The 13,970-nt window shown below is 36.5% G+C and overlaps 1 protein-coding gene across 1 annotated transcript; it reads right to left on the minus strand.

The window, feature by feature from the left end:
• Window positions 1-79: 79 nt before the first annotated feature.
• On the minus strand, window positions 80-1,658 carry LOC110931303 (disease resistance protein RUN1-like). Its single transcript, XM_022174702.2, has 2 exons — window positions 1,139-1,658; window positions 80-1,013 (listed from the first exon to the last, which is right to left on the minus strand). The coding sequence occupies exons 1-2, from the start codon at window positions 1,615-1,617 to the stop codon at window positions 317-319; spliced, it is 1,176 nt and encodes a 391-aa protein (XP_022030394.2). The 5' UTR covers window positions 1,618-1,658; the 3' UTR covers window positions 80-316.
• Window positions 1,659-13,970: the final 12,312 nt, after the last annotated feature.

The following is a 13,970-nucleotide window of genomic DNA, read 5'->3' on the forward strand; positions in this document are numbered from 1 at the left end:
GGTGTGTCCTCCTCCCTTCTCCTCATACCGATCGGCCAAGAGACACCACCAAAGGAGACGCAACTGTTCGGATAAATGGATATAAATCGACACAACTCTTCACAAGCAATCTCATCCACAAGATCCAAAAGACGCGACTATTCACGAAGAGACGTGTCCTTTCATTCGCATCCATTCAAGTCTATAAATAGGGCTGAAATTTGTTTCATTTGTCAATTCGATTCTAGTTATTCGATTTGTATATACTCACATTCATACATTTCGGTTATATACAAGTTCGATTATTGTTTATTATTCAAGTTTGTTATCACGTTCATTAGAGATCAAGATCCAAGTTCGGGCCAACATTTGCCAACTCTACTGCAAGGCCGCTAAAACCTTCCAAGGGAAGTTTGGATCCAAATGCATGCCAGCTTAACAACTTTAATGATTCATGATCATCTAACAATTTTAGTTGGTGTACAAGACACCTCCATGATATGGACTCAAACCATGAACGTATATCTAGAAGCCTAGTTGTAATAATAATCTTGCTTTGTGTTTGGACGACACTTGTTCCTAGTAGAGCACCTAATCTGTCATGATCATCTATGTCATCAAGAACTATAAGCATTTTCTTCATATGCAAGGCCTCCTTTATCTTAGTAGTACCTTCAGGAACACAAGATATCATTGTATTCTGACCTCCTAATATGTCAGTTAGGAATTGTCTCTGTAGCCCAAGCATTCCACAATTTTCTTGGCAGCGATTTCCAATCTCTTCTAGAAAAGAGCTGCTTTCAAAGTCGTGCTTGTGCAAGTTGTATATATATCGGGCCAATGTAGTCTTGCCACTACCTCCCATTCCACAAATTGCTAGAACATTGGTTTTGGAGTGCTCATCTTTCAACCACGAATTGATATGTTTAGCTCGAGTCTCCACTCCAGTTAGATTGGCTAGAGTACTAATAAGTTTCATATCTAATTCATAGCTAATGGTATCAACAATATTTGCAATGAATTTCGTTTCGGACCTAGATCAAATGAAGCAGAAATTGAAACAAATTATAAGCACAAATTCCTTTTCAATATAAAAATTCAACACTTGTCATCAAAGTTAAATAGCATGCGATCCTAGTTGCATTATTAAAATACATACCCCGAAGCAACCATTCCTTTCAAATTAGCAACCTCCGTTAGGGCTGACTTCCACCTATTTACATCGACTTCTGTCCACTTTGTCTCTTCAATAGCAAAACTGTGTCGCTGGTGCCTCACATGTGAGGGATCAACCTTATAAAAGACTGGCAACACGAAATGATTGCCCTTCCTCTTTTGTTCGAGGATCAAGGAAAGCTCCTCAAGGCACCATCTAGATTTGGCATAAGTTTCTGACAATACAACGATAGAGGCTCTTGAACTTTCTATTGCTTCAACAATTTTGGGCTCCAAATACTGACCCGTTTTGATTTCATCATCATCCCTAAACGTATGGATTGCTGTTCGTGTTAATGCTGCATAGAGATGATCGGTAAAAGAATGACGAGTATCTTCACCTCTAAAGCTTAAGAAAACTTTAAACCTGGCACGATTTCGGTCGGAAGGACCCATGCTTGTAGAGGTCGAAGGAGAAGCCATTAAAATTAATGAGACCGTGGTTTGATTTGATATGAATGTAGAGTGGAGTATATAAAGCATAAAAAGTCATTGTCATTTCCACTATATTGCCGGAGAATAAACAATCGTATCAAACATTTCATCAGTATAGCCGGAGAACACAATGGAAACATGTTGACAAGAAATATAAATAAGCATAAAGTTATCTCCTTTCTTGTTTGAGAAATATAAGATTTTATAGTGAAGTTACATAGAAATCGTCAACTTATTTATACAATCGAAGATTCCTCTAAATTGAAATCCCGTACAGCTAGCTGTTTTCCAAATACATTTCTGGTTTTTATCAACGCATGACAATAGGTTTTTAATAATAGATGTTTGAAAATATATTTTTCAATTTTGATTGTTTAATTACAAAAAAAAAAAAAAAAATTACTCTATTTTTCTCCACCTTTTTAGAAAAGTAGTGCCTTCTTTCAATAGTAGGTTTTAGGTTTGAGTAGTGGCGGAGCTAGCCCATTAATTTAAGAGTATCCCAATTTTTTTAGAGTGCAATTATACAATAAAAAAATGATAATAAACAAAATTTGTTTTGGGGCTAGTCAATTGTGCCTCTTTCGATTATATCATACTTAATTTGATCTTAATTATTATATAACTTTAGCGTTGTAAAAGGTTTGGCTTATAAAAGTTTGCAATTGCTGGTCAAAAAAAAAAATAAATAAATAAATAAATAAAAAAAAATTTGGAATTTTAATAAATTAAAGAATCCTATTTTATTCAGGGTATCCCTATATCTTTTCAGAGGTATCCTTTATATATATAATAAACACTATGAAGACGGTATTGAGCTGTAGCCCGTGATACTCCTCCTTATACTGTAGCTCTGCCACAAGGGTTGAGTCTCTTTTTTCGGTATAAAATAAAACAATGCAAATTAATTTGGATGATTGTACGATATATAGAGTTGATAAATGGTTATAGATAGTGTTAACTTGCTACATAGTTTTTTTAGGATGGAAACTTGTTACATAGTTACACAACTGGACCTGAAAAGTTATTGATGGGGTAATCGTCATGCAGACATTACATGTGCCCAGACCAAAGTGTCTCATAGAGCTCCATGTCATAGACGTCCTGAAGACGACATAAAGTAGCAATCGTACTGCCATAAAAGGATATCAATATCCATAAGCGAAGCTGTGGGCTGCAAACTCTGAGCATTTTCTCTTTGTTTGTAAATAATGTTAGCAAGACTAAGTGCATTTTAGTTAGTGGTGCACGAATCGGGTCCTGGGCCCAAACCTATGCTGGTTGAAACAAGGTTGGGTTGGGTCAACGTTTGACAAAACCGCTATCCTCATGGGTCAAATCAAGCTCTTCCGCTTTGTTGTTGGTTATCTGGCTAATATCAAAAATCCAAAAGAGAGTGATCTTAGAATAATATGGCCATGAATTTAATATATTGCTTTCGAGCCCAAAGCATGTTGAGGCTTTCGCGGTGCAGACAAAGCTATATATATATATAACACCTATACGATATTCAACACACGCTCTATCTAGTCTATTCGCACAGTGACGGACACACGGAATATGCACCAACAAATTCCCCCTTATATACATATTGTCGAAGCTTGATCTTTGAAAAATAAAGCCGTGTTTGAATATTCTGCAACTTCAATAAAGCATTTGATATCTTCAGATAATTCCCCCTTGATTGATGATTCGGGCTTGTGTTCCCCCTGAGATGAATCTTCAGGTCTTTGTTTGCATGGTTTCCAACCTCTTTTGATTTGCTATATCGTAATCTTCACGAATAATCATCAACTAGAAATAACACAATGTGACTTCTCCATTTCAACTTTAACCACATCGGCGTTCGGTTTTAGCGCATTCCCCTTCTTGATCTTCAAGAACCCAACCGACAATTGATAGAAACTTCGAATACCCACACCGGTAAACTTCAAGTCTATGAATACTCATGAAAATCTGAAATTCCGTTTTCCGTAATCATCTTCACACTTCTGAATGATTGATTAGTGTAAACGGTAATTTCCACACTCAGCAAATCTTCATCAGATAGCAAATCATCTGCTAACACATTCAGATCTTAGAAACATTCTTCCACGATCAGATTCACATTCTTCCTCTTCAGTCACCATAACAGATGTATAGTCTTCTCCGTTAGTTCTGGCAGCAAATTAATCAACAAACAAAACATCATTCCCCGGTGGTTTGTCTGAAAAAAATTCACCTGCTCAAAGATTAACCATTCTGACACTTTAGACTATCACAAAGTTGTGATATCTTATAAGTATCGACAATACTATTGCATCTCCTGACGCTAATCCTGCTAAACGGCTTGACGAAGACCCGAGACTCAAACCCTAAGACATCAATCTGACCATGATCTGTAGAATCTAAACTTCCTATGATCACCAACTAACAAAACCAGATCTTATGCATCTCTGGACAACCTAAAGTTGAAACCACTAGAATGCTATTGCATGTCACGAATTTCAAATATGCCGGAATTTCAATGGAATTTTTATTCCCCCTCATTTTCAATGGTCCACAAAAGTCAGTTTTTCTTCATTGTTGATTTTTCGATTTGGCCCATTAATAGTCACTTAACCCAGATGATAATCATTCTACATAGGTATCATGACTACCCCACTATCTTCAACTTTCTGTGATCGTATCATCATATCTGTTCTCTAAAGCCCCCGACGGTGTCCCCAAACAACCCGTATTTGTGGGTAAAAACTTGAAAAAATTTTCAATCACCAAATTTTTTCTAGACACTCTCATCACTAAGATCAAAGAATGTTTTTTTTTTCTTTTTTAGGAATTTGACTCGTTCGTGCGAAAGAAGTACGTCAATTCGTGCGAATGAGATAATTTTAGAACGAGTAAGGTGTCTTCACGTGACTGAATATGATTCCTTCGTGCGACTGGACTGATCCTCTTCGTGCGAAGGGCTCATTCTCTTCGTGCGTAGGGCTCATTCGCACACTATTGATCACATTTTTCGATTCAAAATATTTATTTCTACGAATTTCATGATGATTCTTGCATAGATATGTTCGAAAATCAATTATGAATGTAATATTGTCTTCAATTTCCAATTCCATCTGTGAATTGACCTTCAATTTGATGTTTTATATCTAAAACCCCCTAAAACACATAATTCATGAGCGTAGGTGATTCAATTAATTGTTAGATCGATTGAATTAGTACCGTAGCTCTGATACCAGATGTGAGGACCGTTTTGATCATGTAAATGCTCTGACTGACTTAAATTAGCTCTCCGTATTGTGCGGAATACAATTGGAAAGATGACATACACAAGATATCACTTATAATCACTGATTTCATTAAAAGATTGAAGTTGCAAAGTCTGAAATCAATTTGGCAGAGCTTTGCAACAAGTTTCCAAAAGTTCTCAAATGCCAACACCCACTCACCTATTTATAGGCAATCACCTTCGGGCGAAGTGGGTCTGGACGACTGAGATGACTCGTGCGTGTGGGCCTAACTCCCTTTGTGCGAGTGACTTGGCTCCCTTCGTGCGAAGCACTCCTTCGCATGAAGGGACTTTTACATGTTATTTCTAATTCTCTGATACTCTAATCTATACATACAAACATGACACGATACGCTAACGTAGGCAATAGACATCGTGCATCAACAATCTCCCTCTTGGATGTTGCTGGAGTCATGATCGGTCTTCATTCTTTTCAACACTTTAATAACTTTAACATTTCCGTGTATCAACAATCTCCGCTTTGCTTGAAGAAATTCTTCTTAAATCTTGACAATTCAGCTCAACAGTCTTCCCTTTAACTTGAGCTTCCTTTTCTCTTTTCAACAGTTTATCAAGCTCCCCCTTTCATTTAGCTTCTTGTTCTGCTCCCCCTATCTAGCAACTTCCTGTTCAATCTCATTATCATTCAAATAAATGTATTAGATTCAAACTTTGAAATATTCAAATCAAACTCTTTATCAATATTTTATAATTTCAAATTAATAACCCTCTCAGATAACTAAGTCCAAGTTAATAACCTTGGTCACCTGATTTGTCTACCAAGTCCAAGTTAATGACCTTGGTTGACCATTTTGTGAACAAATTGAAAATTTTCTATCAATTTCAAGTTTCAATTTAATGAACTTGTGATTATTTCAAATTATGTTCAGCATATTCAGATTTTGAAATTCAGCATTTCATCAAAACATAACATAAGATAGAAACAATTTTTTTGGCTTTTCAAACTTTATGCTAAAACACACCTAAAATCTTTTTGGTTTTATCATGAAATGAAATAAATCTGTACAAACCTATTTACAGACATATTTTTGTGAGTGTGTAAGAGGACCATATCAGTTTTTGAAACACATCACTAACACCATTGTTCTATTTAAACTATAAGCTTTAAACAAGTTCACCTAGATTGTCAGTATGTTTGTCCACTTAAATTTCTACACAAACTTCAATTGTTTCAAGATACGAGATTAAGTGTCTTAGAACTTACTTAATAGTGTTTCCCACCTCAGAATATACTCCTGTATCAAGATTCCCTAGATTCAGTCTTATAGGTGAATATACCTAATCCATATCTGTCTCTGGGTTAGTGCGAGGCCTTGAGAGCTCATGTTAGTACACCCGTACAGACAAAGAGATGAAGGCTCGACTTAAAGTGGTGTTCCATTTTGGAATCTTTTGACTTCAATTGTAATATCTTTTGATACTTTCAATTTTTGTGCAGTTTTTCGAATTTAAAGCAAAAGTATTCTACAAGTTCTAGGCCATTGCTGACGCAAAATTAGAAGAACTTGTATAATACCCCAGATATCAACCAGTTATAAAGACCTAATATCTCAAAATCAGGCAACCTCTGAAACGAAATTTCGGAGTACTAAGTCCATATATCCGAGAGATGTTAACGCACTAATTAAGGAGTTTTGTTATATTTATATCTCGAAAACAATTTACTAAATGTGCGAAACCTACTGGCACATCATCAGTGAGACCGTTTAACAACTTTTTAGCTTTGCATTTCTCTACCATGTTGTGATAGTCTACTTATGTACTATCATTTCCTCTTTTTTACATGAAAACTCTTTTGTCTTTTTTCATGTTTTTGTACCTTTTCAAAATTTTAAATGTTTTTGAATTTTTCATCACATTTTTCTCCACCTAAAATTCAAAACATTTTAAAGAAAATTTGACAAACTGATGTGGACAACTTTATCTCGTCATCCATTTCTGCTTCACATTCTTTGTTTATCCTTTACCCCTCATGATGACAAGAACATTGATACTATTGATTTTAAAAACATTTTCAAATCTATTTTATCAATTTGTTATGTCTGTTCAACAGTGAGGGTTTTGTGATGATTTTTCAATCTTTTTCAAAAAATATTTTCAAAATTATGATAAATTGTTCAGTCAAACTAATCATAGCCTTTTTCTGAACACAAGCTACTTTCTCTTCATGTGCCAGGCTACTCCGTTGTCCATGATTTACTTTGATTGATCTCGGAAACACCTACACATGCACAAGCTCCATCACTTGAATAGAGAAACCTAAGCCTTCTTGGTCTTGGGTAGAGTTACATGTATTGGTTCATACAAACTTGGAAAATCTTTTTCAACTTTCTCAAACAAAACATCTTGTTTTTCAAATTTATCAATTAAACAAGCTTGTTTCTCAACATCAGAAGTTTCTTTCTTTTTCACCACCTTTACATAAAATTTTGAATCTTTTTGATCATTTCTTTTTAAAGATTCATTGTTTCTTTTTGAACTCTGTTTCGGTGCAAACATTGGTCATTTCCGTTTAAAATCTTCTGATTTGTTCTTTGTCTCAACATGAACATGCTTAGGATTTTGTTGTGGACATCGTCTAATGATGTGTCCAACTTGATTGCATATAAAACATATCCGACTGTCTTTTTCAACAGTGGAACCTTCAGCCTGTTCACGTTGTTTCTTTTGTGCAAAGAATCCCTCATTAGTCTGTCTACTAAATTGGGATTCTTTGTCACTTTCTGAACTTCCACAAACAAAGTTCATCTTCTTCACAAAACTTGGTTTTTTGAAAATTCTTTTTATGATTTTTCTTATTATATCCCAAACCAACTCTTTCATTGCTGTAATTTTTCTTTTAATAATATGAGTTTTTCGGCTTGGTATAGTAAGATTTATCTTTCTTGAAATTCAAACATCTTGCAGTTGTTGCAAGATTTTCAATTTCCACCAACTTAAAAACTTTTTTGAGCTTTTACAAATTCACATTTTGAAACGGATTCCTCATCTAAATATAATTTGTCAGATCCGTTCATTTTGTACATAATCATATTCGGATCATCATTCAACTTAGATTCAGATTTTGGATTATAATTTTTGTAGAAACTTTCTTCATCTTCCAAATGTGACTTTGAACTTTCGTACTTGGTGGAATCACTTTGAATCTCTTCTTCATAAACTTTTTCAACCAAATTTTTAACTAACTCTGACTCACAATCCTCGACAGAGTTAATATAGGTCACGTTTATATCATCAGGCAGCTAATCAGATTGGTTTTGAACAGATTTTAGCTTAATATTCAGCGCCTTTTCCACCCCTCTAGTTTTTTTCCGGTAGTAACCTTCCCTCATAGTAGGTGGAACACGATGATAACCTGACCCTTTGTTCCCATTCCCGTCACTTTCTTCCCCAGATTCATTCTATTCTGTCTGTTTTGGAAAGATATGATCTAACACATATGAAGAAGTTTAATTACTGATCAATTTCTTGTTAACTCGTTCTGTTTCAATGCTTGATTTTTATAATTCTTGCTTAAGCTCTATAATTTTGTTAATATGAACGTTAATTGCTCTTTTCTTATCTATCATAATAGCTTTAAGCAACATTATTGTAGTACATTTTCTGGACTAAGATCAACAAATTGTTTAGTTAATTTGCTCATTTTATCATATGCTTCTTTCATTTGATTGTAATCATATACCAAATAATCATTTTGTTTTTTCAATTCTTTAAGCTCTTTATCTTTTTCAATACATGAAGTGCATTTTTCCATGCACTTTCATTTTAAAACTTCATCTTTTTCAGCTATCACTGTGAATTTTTGTTTTAAAAATTCTTCATTTTCAATAAGTTCTGTGCATTTTTGTTTTAAAAATTCCTCTTTTTCAGCACAAAACTGCAAGGTTCGGTGCATTTCTTGCACTGAAATTCAGTTCTCACTTCAAATTTCTTAATTTATGAGTTTGATTTGTCAGTACTTATGAGTGACAAATTCGGACATTATAATATGTTCATAGCTTGTCCGAATTTGTGATTTAAGCTTGTCAGTACTTACAGTTTGAGTGGTCCGAACTTATGCATATTCAGACTAGGATAAGGTGTCAGGACTTGTGGATTTGCCCTAGCCTATATATATGGGTGTATAGGTTAGAATGGGATATTCATCTATGTGAGAAAACTTTTTGTGCAAGACTTGTTCTAGATAGAGAAACAAACCCTAACTTTGTGTGTGTTATGCACTATATGTGATTGTGATCCGTGAATACTCAATGTATTCACAGATTGATCGGTTCTCTCATCTTCTACTCGTTCTGTACGAGATCTATGGAGCGGTACGAGTCACGGGGTGGTTTTCGCACATCGCGTGTGTGTCGAGCGGTCCAGGTTCGTGTGTTCGAGGTGCTTTCATTGTGGTATCAGGGCATGGTTACCAATGCGGAATGGTCTTACCGCCTTCCAAATCACCATTGCTCTTGATTTAATGTTTGTTTCCGCCAAACATCATGGAGATGTGAAGATTCTACAGAAAACTTGAAGAATTTGAAGTTGTTCGTCGTCGACTGAGATGTTTTCTTGTTTTCCAAGGTGTTTCAGATCTGAGGTTTGATCTGAAAAAGGTATTGTCCGAACTTATGTAAGTGTTTGGTCCGTATTTTCTCTTTTATTGTTGATGCGCTTAAAATACAACATATAAATTATATCAAATACGACGTAAAATCAACCCTTTTTCAGTTCTGTTCTGATGTTGGAAAAAGCTTGTGTTTCTGTTCCTTTTAAATTTTCAGGGTCAAAAGGGCTTAAATGTGCAAAAGGAGTAAAAAGACAGCAAAAACCAACATAAATGCAAAGAAGTAGGAATTGACACAACTTGACGAGCCCCAAATCACATCCAAATAAAAAAAAGCAAGATCAGAAGACTTGACACGGGGCCATGTCCACCAGACACGGGCCGTGTCCAAAGGTGGATGCTATGCAGAATAAATGACAACAACAAAGGACAAAACTGGCAGCCAACACGGGGCCGTTCTAAGCCAACACGGGGCGTGGTCAACTTAAAGATTTTTAGAATCTGCGATAGTTGATGTGATTAAAACGTATAAATTATATGAAATACGGCGTAAAAAGAACCTTTTTTAGTACTGATGTTGGAAAAACTTGTGTTTTCGTTCCTTTTTAATTTTGAGGGTTAAAAGGGCTTAAATGTGCAAAAGGAGCAAAAAGACAACAAAAACGAACATAAATACAAAGAAGAGGGAATTGCCGCAACTCGCCAAGCCCCGATTTACATCCAAACCAAAAAATAGCAAGAACAGAAGACTTGACATGGAGCCGTGTCCACCAGACACAGGCCGTTTCCGAAGATGGATGCTGTGAAGAGGAAAAGACAACTACAAAAGACAAAACTAGCAGCCAACACGGGGCCGTGGTAAGCCAACACGGGGCCGTGGTAAGCCAACACGGGGCGTGATCAACTCAAAGATTTTTAGAATCTACGATAGTACAACAAGTACTTTGGCCACGGGTCGTGCCGTTGACACATGGGGCCGTGTTAGTACAAGAACTGACAAGCAGTTAACGAGGAAGAAAGAGAGAGGACCATGGGCCCGTGCCAGGCGGGCACGGGCTGTGGTGGAGCTTCTGATTTTAGGTATAAATAGAAGTGTTTGGTTCCACTTCAAACCATCCCTTGGCAAACCACTTCTCTCTCACTTGCCACCACTCCACCACCACTACAACACCATCATCCACCACCATTGATAGTAAGAATCTTTGTCAAACAAAGGCTATGCTCGGCTAAATCCTTACATCACTTGGTGAAGACATATCACTTATGTATTTCTTTTAGGATTTCCAATCTTTGGAAACTTTTTAATTGGGTATGTATTATTAATGACTTTAATAATTAGTTTTTTATATTGAAGGCGAATGTATTCAACCATTCTTCATATGTCGTTTATTCACATATTAATGTCTTTACGGTCTACATAAAGCATGTTAACTACTTGGAAGTGGGTTAGAAGGGTGGTTGGGTAATTCCATGTCTCGTTAACTACTTGGAAGGGGGTTAGTACTACTCCATGGATTGGCCGGGAATGACTGGCCCGACTGAGAGTAAGAAACCGCTTGAACCCCTTATTCATAAACAACTATTAAAACTTTAAACCAACCCTGCGAGGACTGTATCCCAGCTGACTCAGACCAACGGGTTGAGGGTGACCGCTGCCTAGAAGGGGGGCCGCCACATTTTGCATTAATAACTTACTTAATTATCTTTCAATATTCCGAGCTAGTGCGATTGTATCCTCGTTGATTCAAACAACTAGGTTGAGGGTAACATTGTCACACCCCTAAAATACCACCTAGGGAATGTCCCTGTTAGGCGTGTGACGTACCAACAACGAGCCACTAATTACATTGAACATTGAACCCATACATGTTTCAAAATAAAGTTCTCAATTATTAATAAAAATACCATGAACAAGTTTAAGTGAAAACCCAAGTGCTCAGCGGAAGCAAAGTGAAACAGTTTCAAAACCAATGCATAATATCAAGAAATCAATAACATGAATCCCTCCAGTCGACCCATGACCACTCCAGCTACTCCAGACAGCAAGTTCCAATGCAAGACATCTAACGACCTACAAGCATGTAAACAAGTGTGTCAGACAACGCTAGTGAGTTCAAAGTTTTGTTAACGAGCTGAGTTGCCAGTTACATGTATAAAACAGTTTAACAATTTGATTTGATGTCGTTATTAACTCGATTACCGAAATGGCTACAAGATGTGTTTGCCCAACCCAAATGTCTCTATCAAAACATTGGTCATGCTTTAAGGAAATTAGTTCACGCCCGTCCTCCACGGTACGGTGTGAGGGTGCCAAACCTAATAGCGCTATGAACTAATAACCTCGTTGCCTCCCCGGCAACAGTCGGTAGATGTAAGGGGTCTTATGTGATAGAAACTGAGTATAATAACAAACATCCCAATAAACAAGCGTTCCTCCCCGGAACGTTACCCGATATCCCTCCCCGGGATGCATTCTTGGAAAAAGAGCAGTGAACTCACCTTAGAGTGCTCGGTATGTTAATGTACTTCTAGTGTTTAATAAATGCTAGGTCCGTTACACGCGACCTAAGGTATAATGAATGTAAGTACGTATCGAGTTGGGTTATGCAATACCCTAAGTGTGGACACCCAAATAATTCAATATATGCAAACTGTCAAAATAATGCACAAGAACCACATATTAAATATAGCCTTCTGAAAGGACTACAATTATAACATTCATGCAATAACTTAATATATATGCCAGAACAACACATTCTTCTATAAATCAATTTTCGGTTCACTACTAAATTCGGATGCTTTAAGTTTAATACTTCTTAAATTCAAACATGTAAAATATAACAAGTACTGGCCGATTTAAATGTGAACTTCTGATGTTTACTTGAATTACATAACCGGCCCAGCTTCATAATTCAATATTAATTCCTAGCTTCCTTTTTGGACTTGTATCAGCCTAATGGACTCACAACCCAACCCAGCATTCATAGCGATATGTTGTCCCGTTTGATTCAGACCTAACGCATAGGGTGATCAGTTGGGTGCAACCCAAGGAATAAAATTGAGCCCACTCGATAAGCTATATGGTCCGCATACAGCCACTGGCTGGCCCAATGTTCAAACGTGGCCCAGTTTTCAAGATTACCCCAAGGCCCGAACTCTGATATGAGGCCCAATCCTTAGGCCGTTTTCCTTCCACAACTAACACGCATAACCCAAACATCATGTAACCTTAGTGTTTTTCTTATATATTAATCATACCGAAATTACGAATGCAAACCGAGTTAAGTTGAACTAAATCCTATCCTATACATTACTGATTTAATAAATCGATAAGTGTAATGGCCCAACATTCACACAACACCATTTATTAACATGGATCTCAAAACAGCAATTTAGCTACTCACTACACATTCATAACGGATCACTTTCGTGCACACGAACCCTAACTCGTTTAACAGTTCTATCCTATTGTGACAAGAAACACATGTTCATGGAATATTATGATCATTATTAATCATTAAGCATACCATCAATTATTGTACCGATTAGCCACACATTGGACGTAAACAGAAACAACCAAGCAACATTAATCATACAATGATAACAACATCATGCATGCAGTGATACTTCAATCATCCAAATTAACAACCCTTATCTTCGATTTTTAAGAATATTAACATGTAATAACCATATGCTTATCCAGTTAATGGAACACAATAATCAAGGATTGAATGAGCATAACTGAACTAACCAGAATATTAATATTTGCTAGACACAAGATTGATCTCTAAGGAAAGAGGCTTCGACAAAGGGAAAGGGGTCTCCTGTCGCACATACGTTGGAAGCAGTAGGGTTTTTAATTTGTGTTTTTGATATCAATAATAACATGTTACGTGCCCATAAATATCAACAACTTGGGGCGGTTGTTCCTTTGGACCGAACTGGGCCTAAGCCCTTAGAAACTTTGTGAAAGATGCTCTCAAACTTCGTCCAATATGCTTCTGATCGACCCAGCCTCCCTTTAAATATAATTCGTTGCTTGTTGCCTACTGTTCGAAATAAAAATAGCCTGCCTCCCTAATTGATTGCATGAAAGTTAATTGGGCCTAAGCCCACACACTTGGGCTTCCGCAACCAAAGGTAAAAGTGATGGGTTGGGCTCTAATCTAGTTGGGTTTTCTTTGTGCTTCAAAGATTTGGGATGCGGCCCAATTAAAATCACCATTTTAAATGAAAACACGAGGACGTAGCCCAATTATATACACCACACAGGATTCGGCCCAATTTACACACTTACACACATTTACTCAAACACATAATATATTTAGCAATTATATTGCAGTCACAAGCGTTTACAAATTTTATCGTCCCAGGGAAAATACGAAAGAGAAATAACTAGAAACAAGATCACGTGATGAAGAGATATTGACCTTGAAAGTTAGGGTTGTCACATCATCCCCAACTTGAAAGATATTTCGTCCCGAAATTTGACAAGTA

Source organism: Helianthus annuus, chromosome 3 (genome assembly GCF_002127325.2).
Source record: "Helianthus annuus cultivar XRQ/B chromosome 3, HanXRQr2.0-SUNRISE, whole genome shotgun sequence".
Classification (NCBI taxonomy): domain Eukaryota; kingdom Viridiplantae; phylum Streptophyta; class Magnoliopsida; order Asterales; family Asteraceae; genus Helianthus; species Helianthus annuus.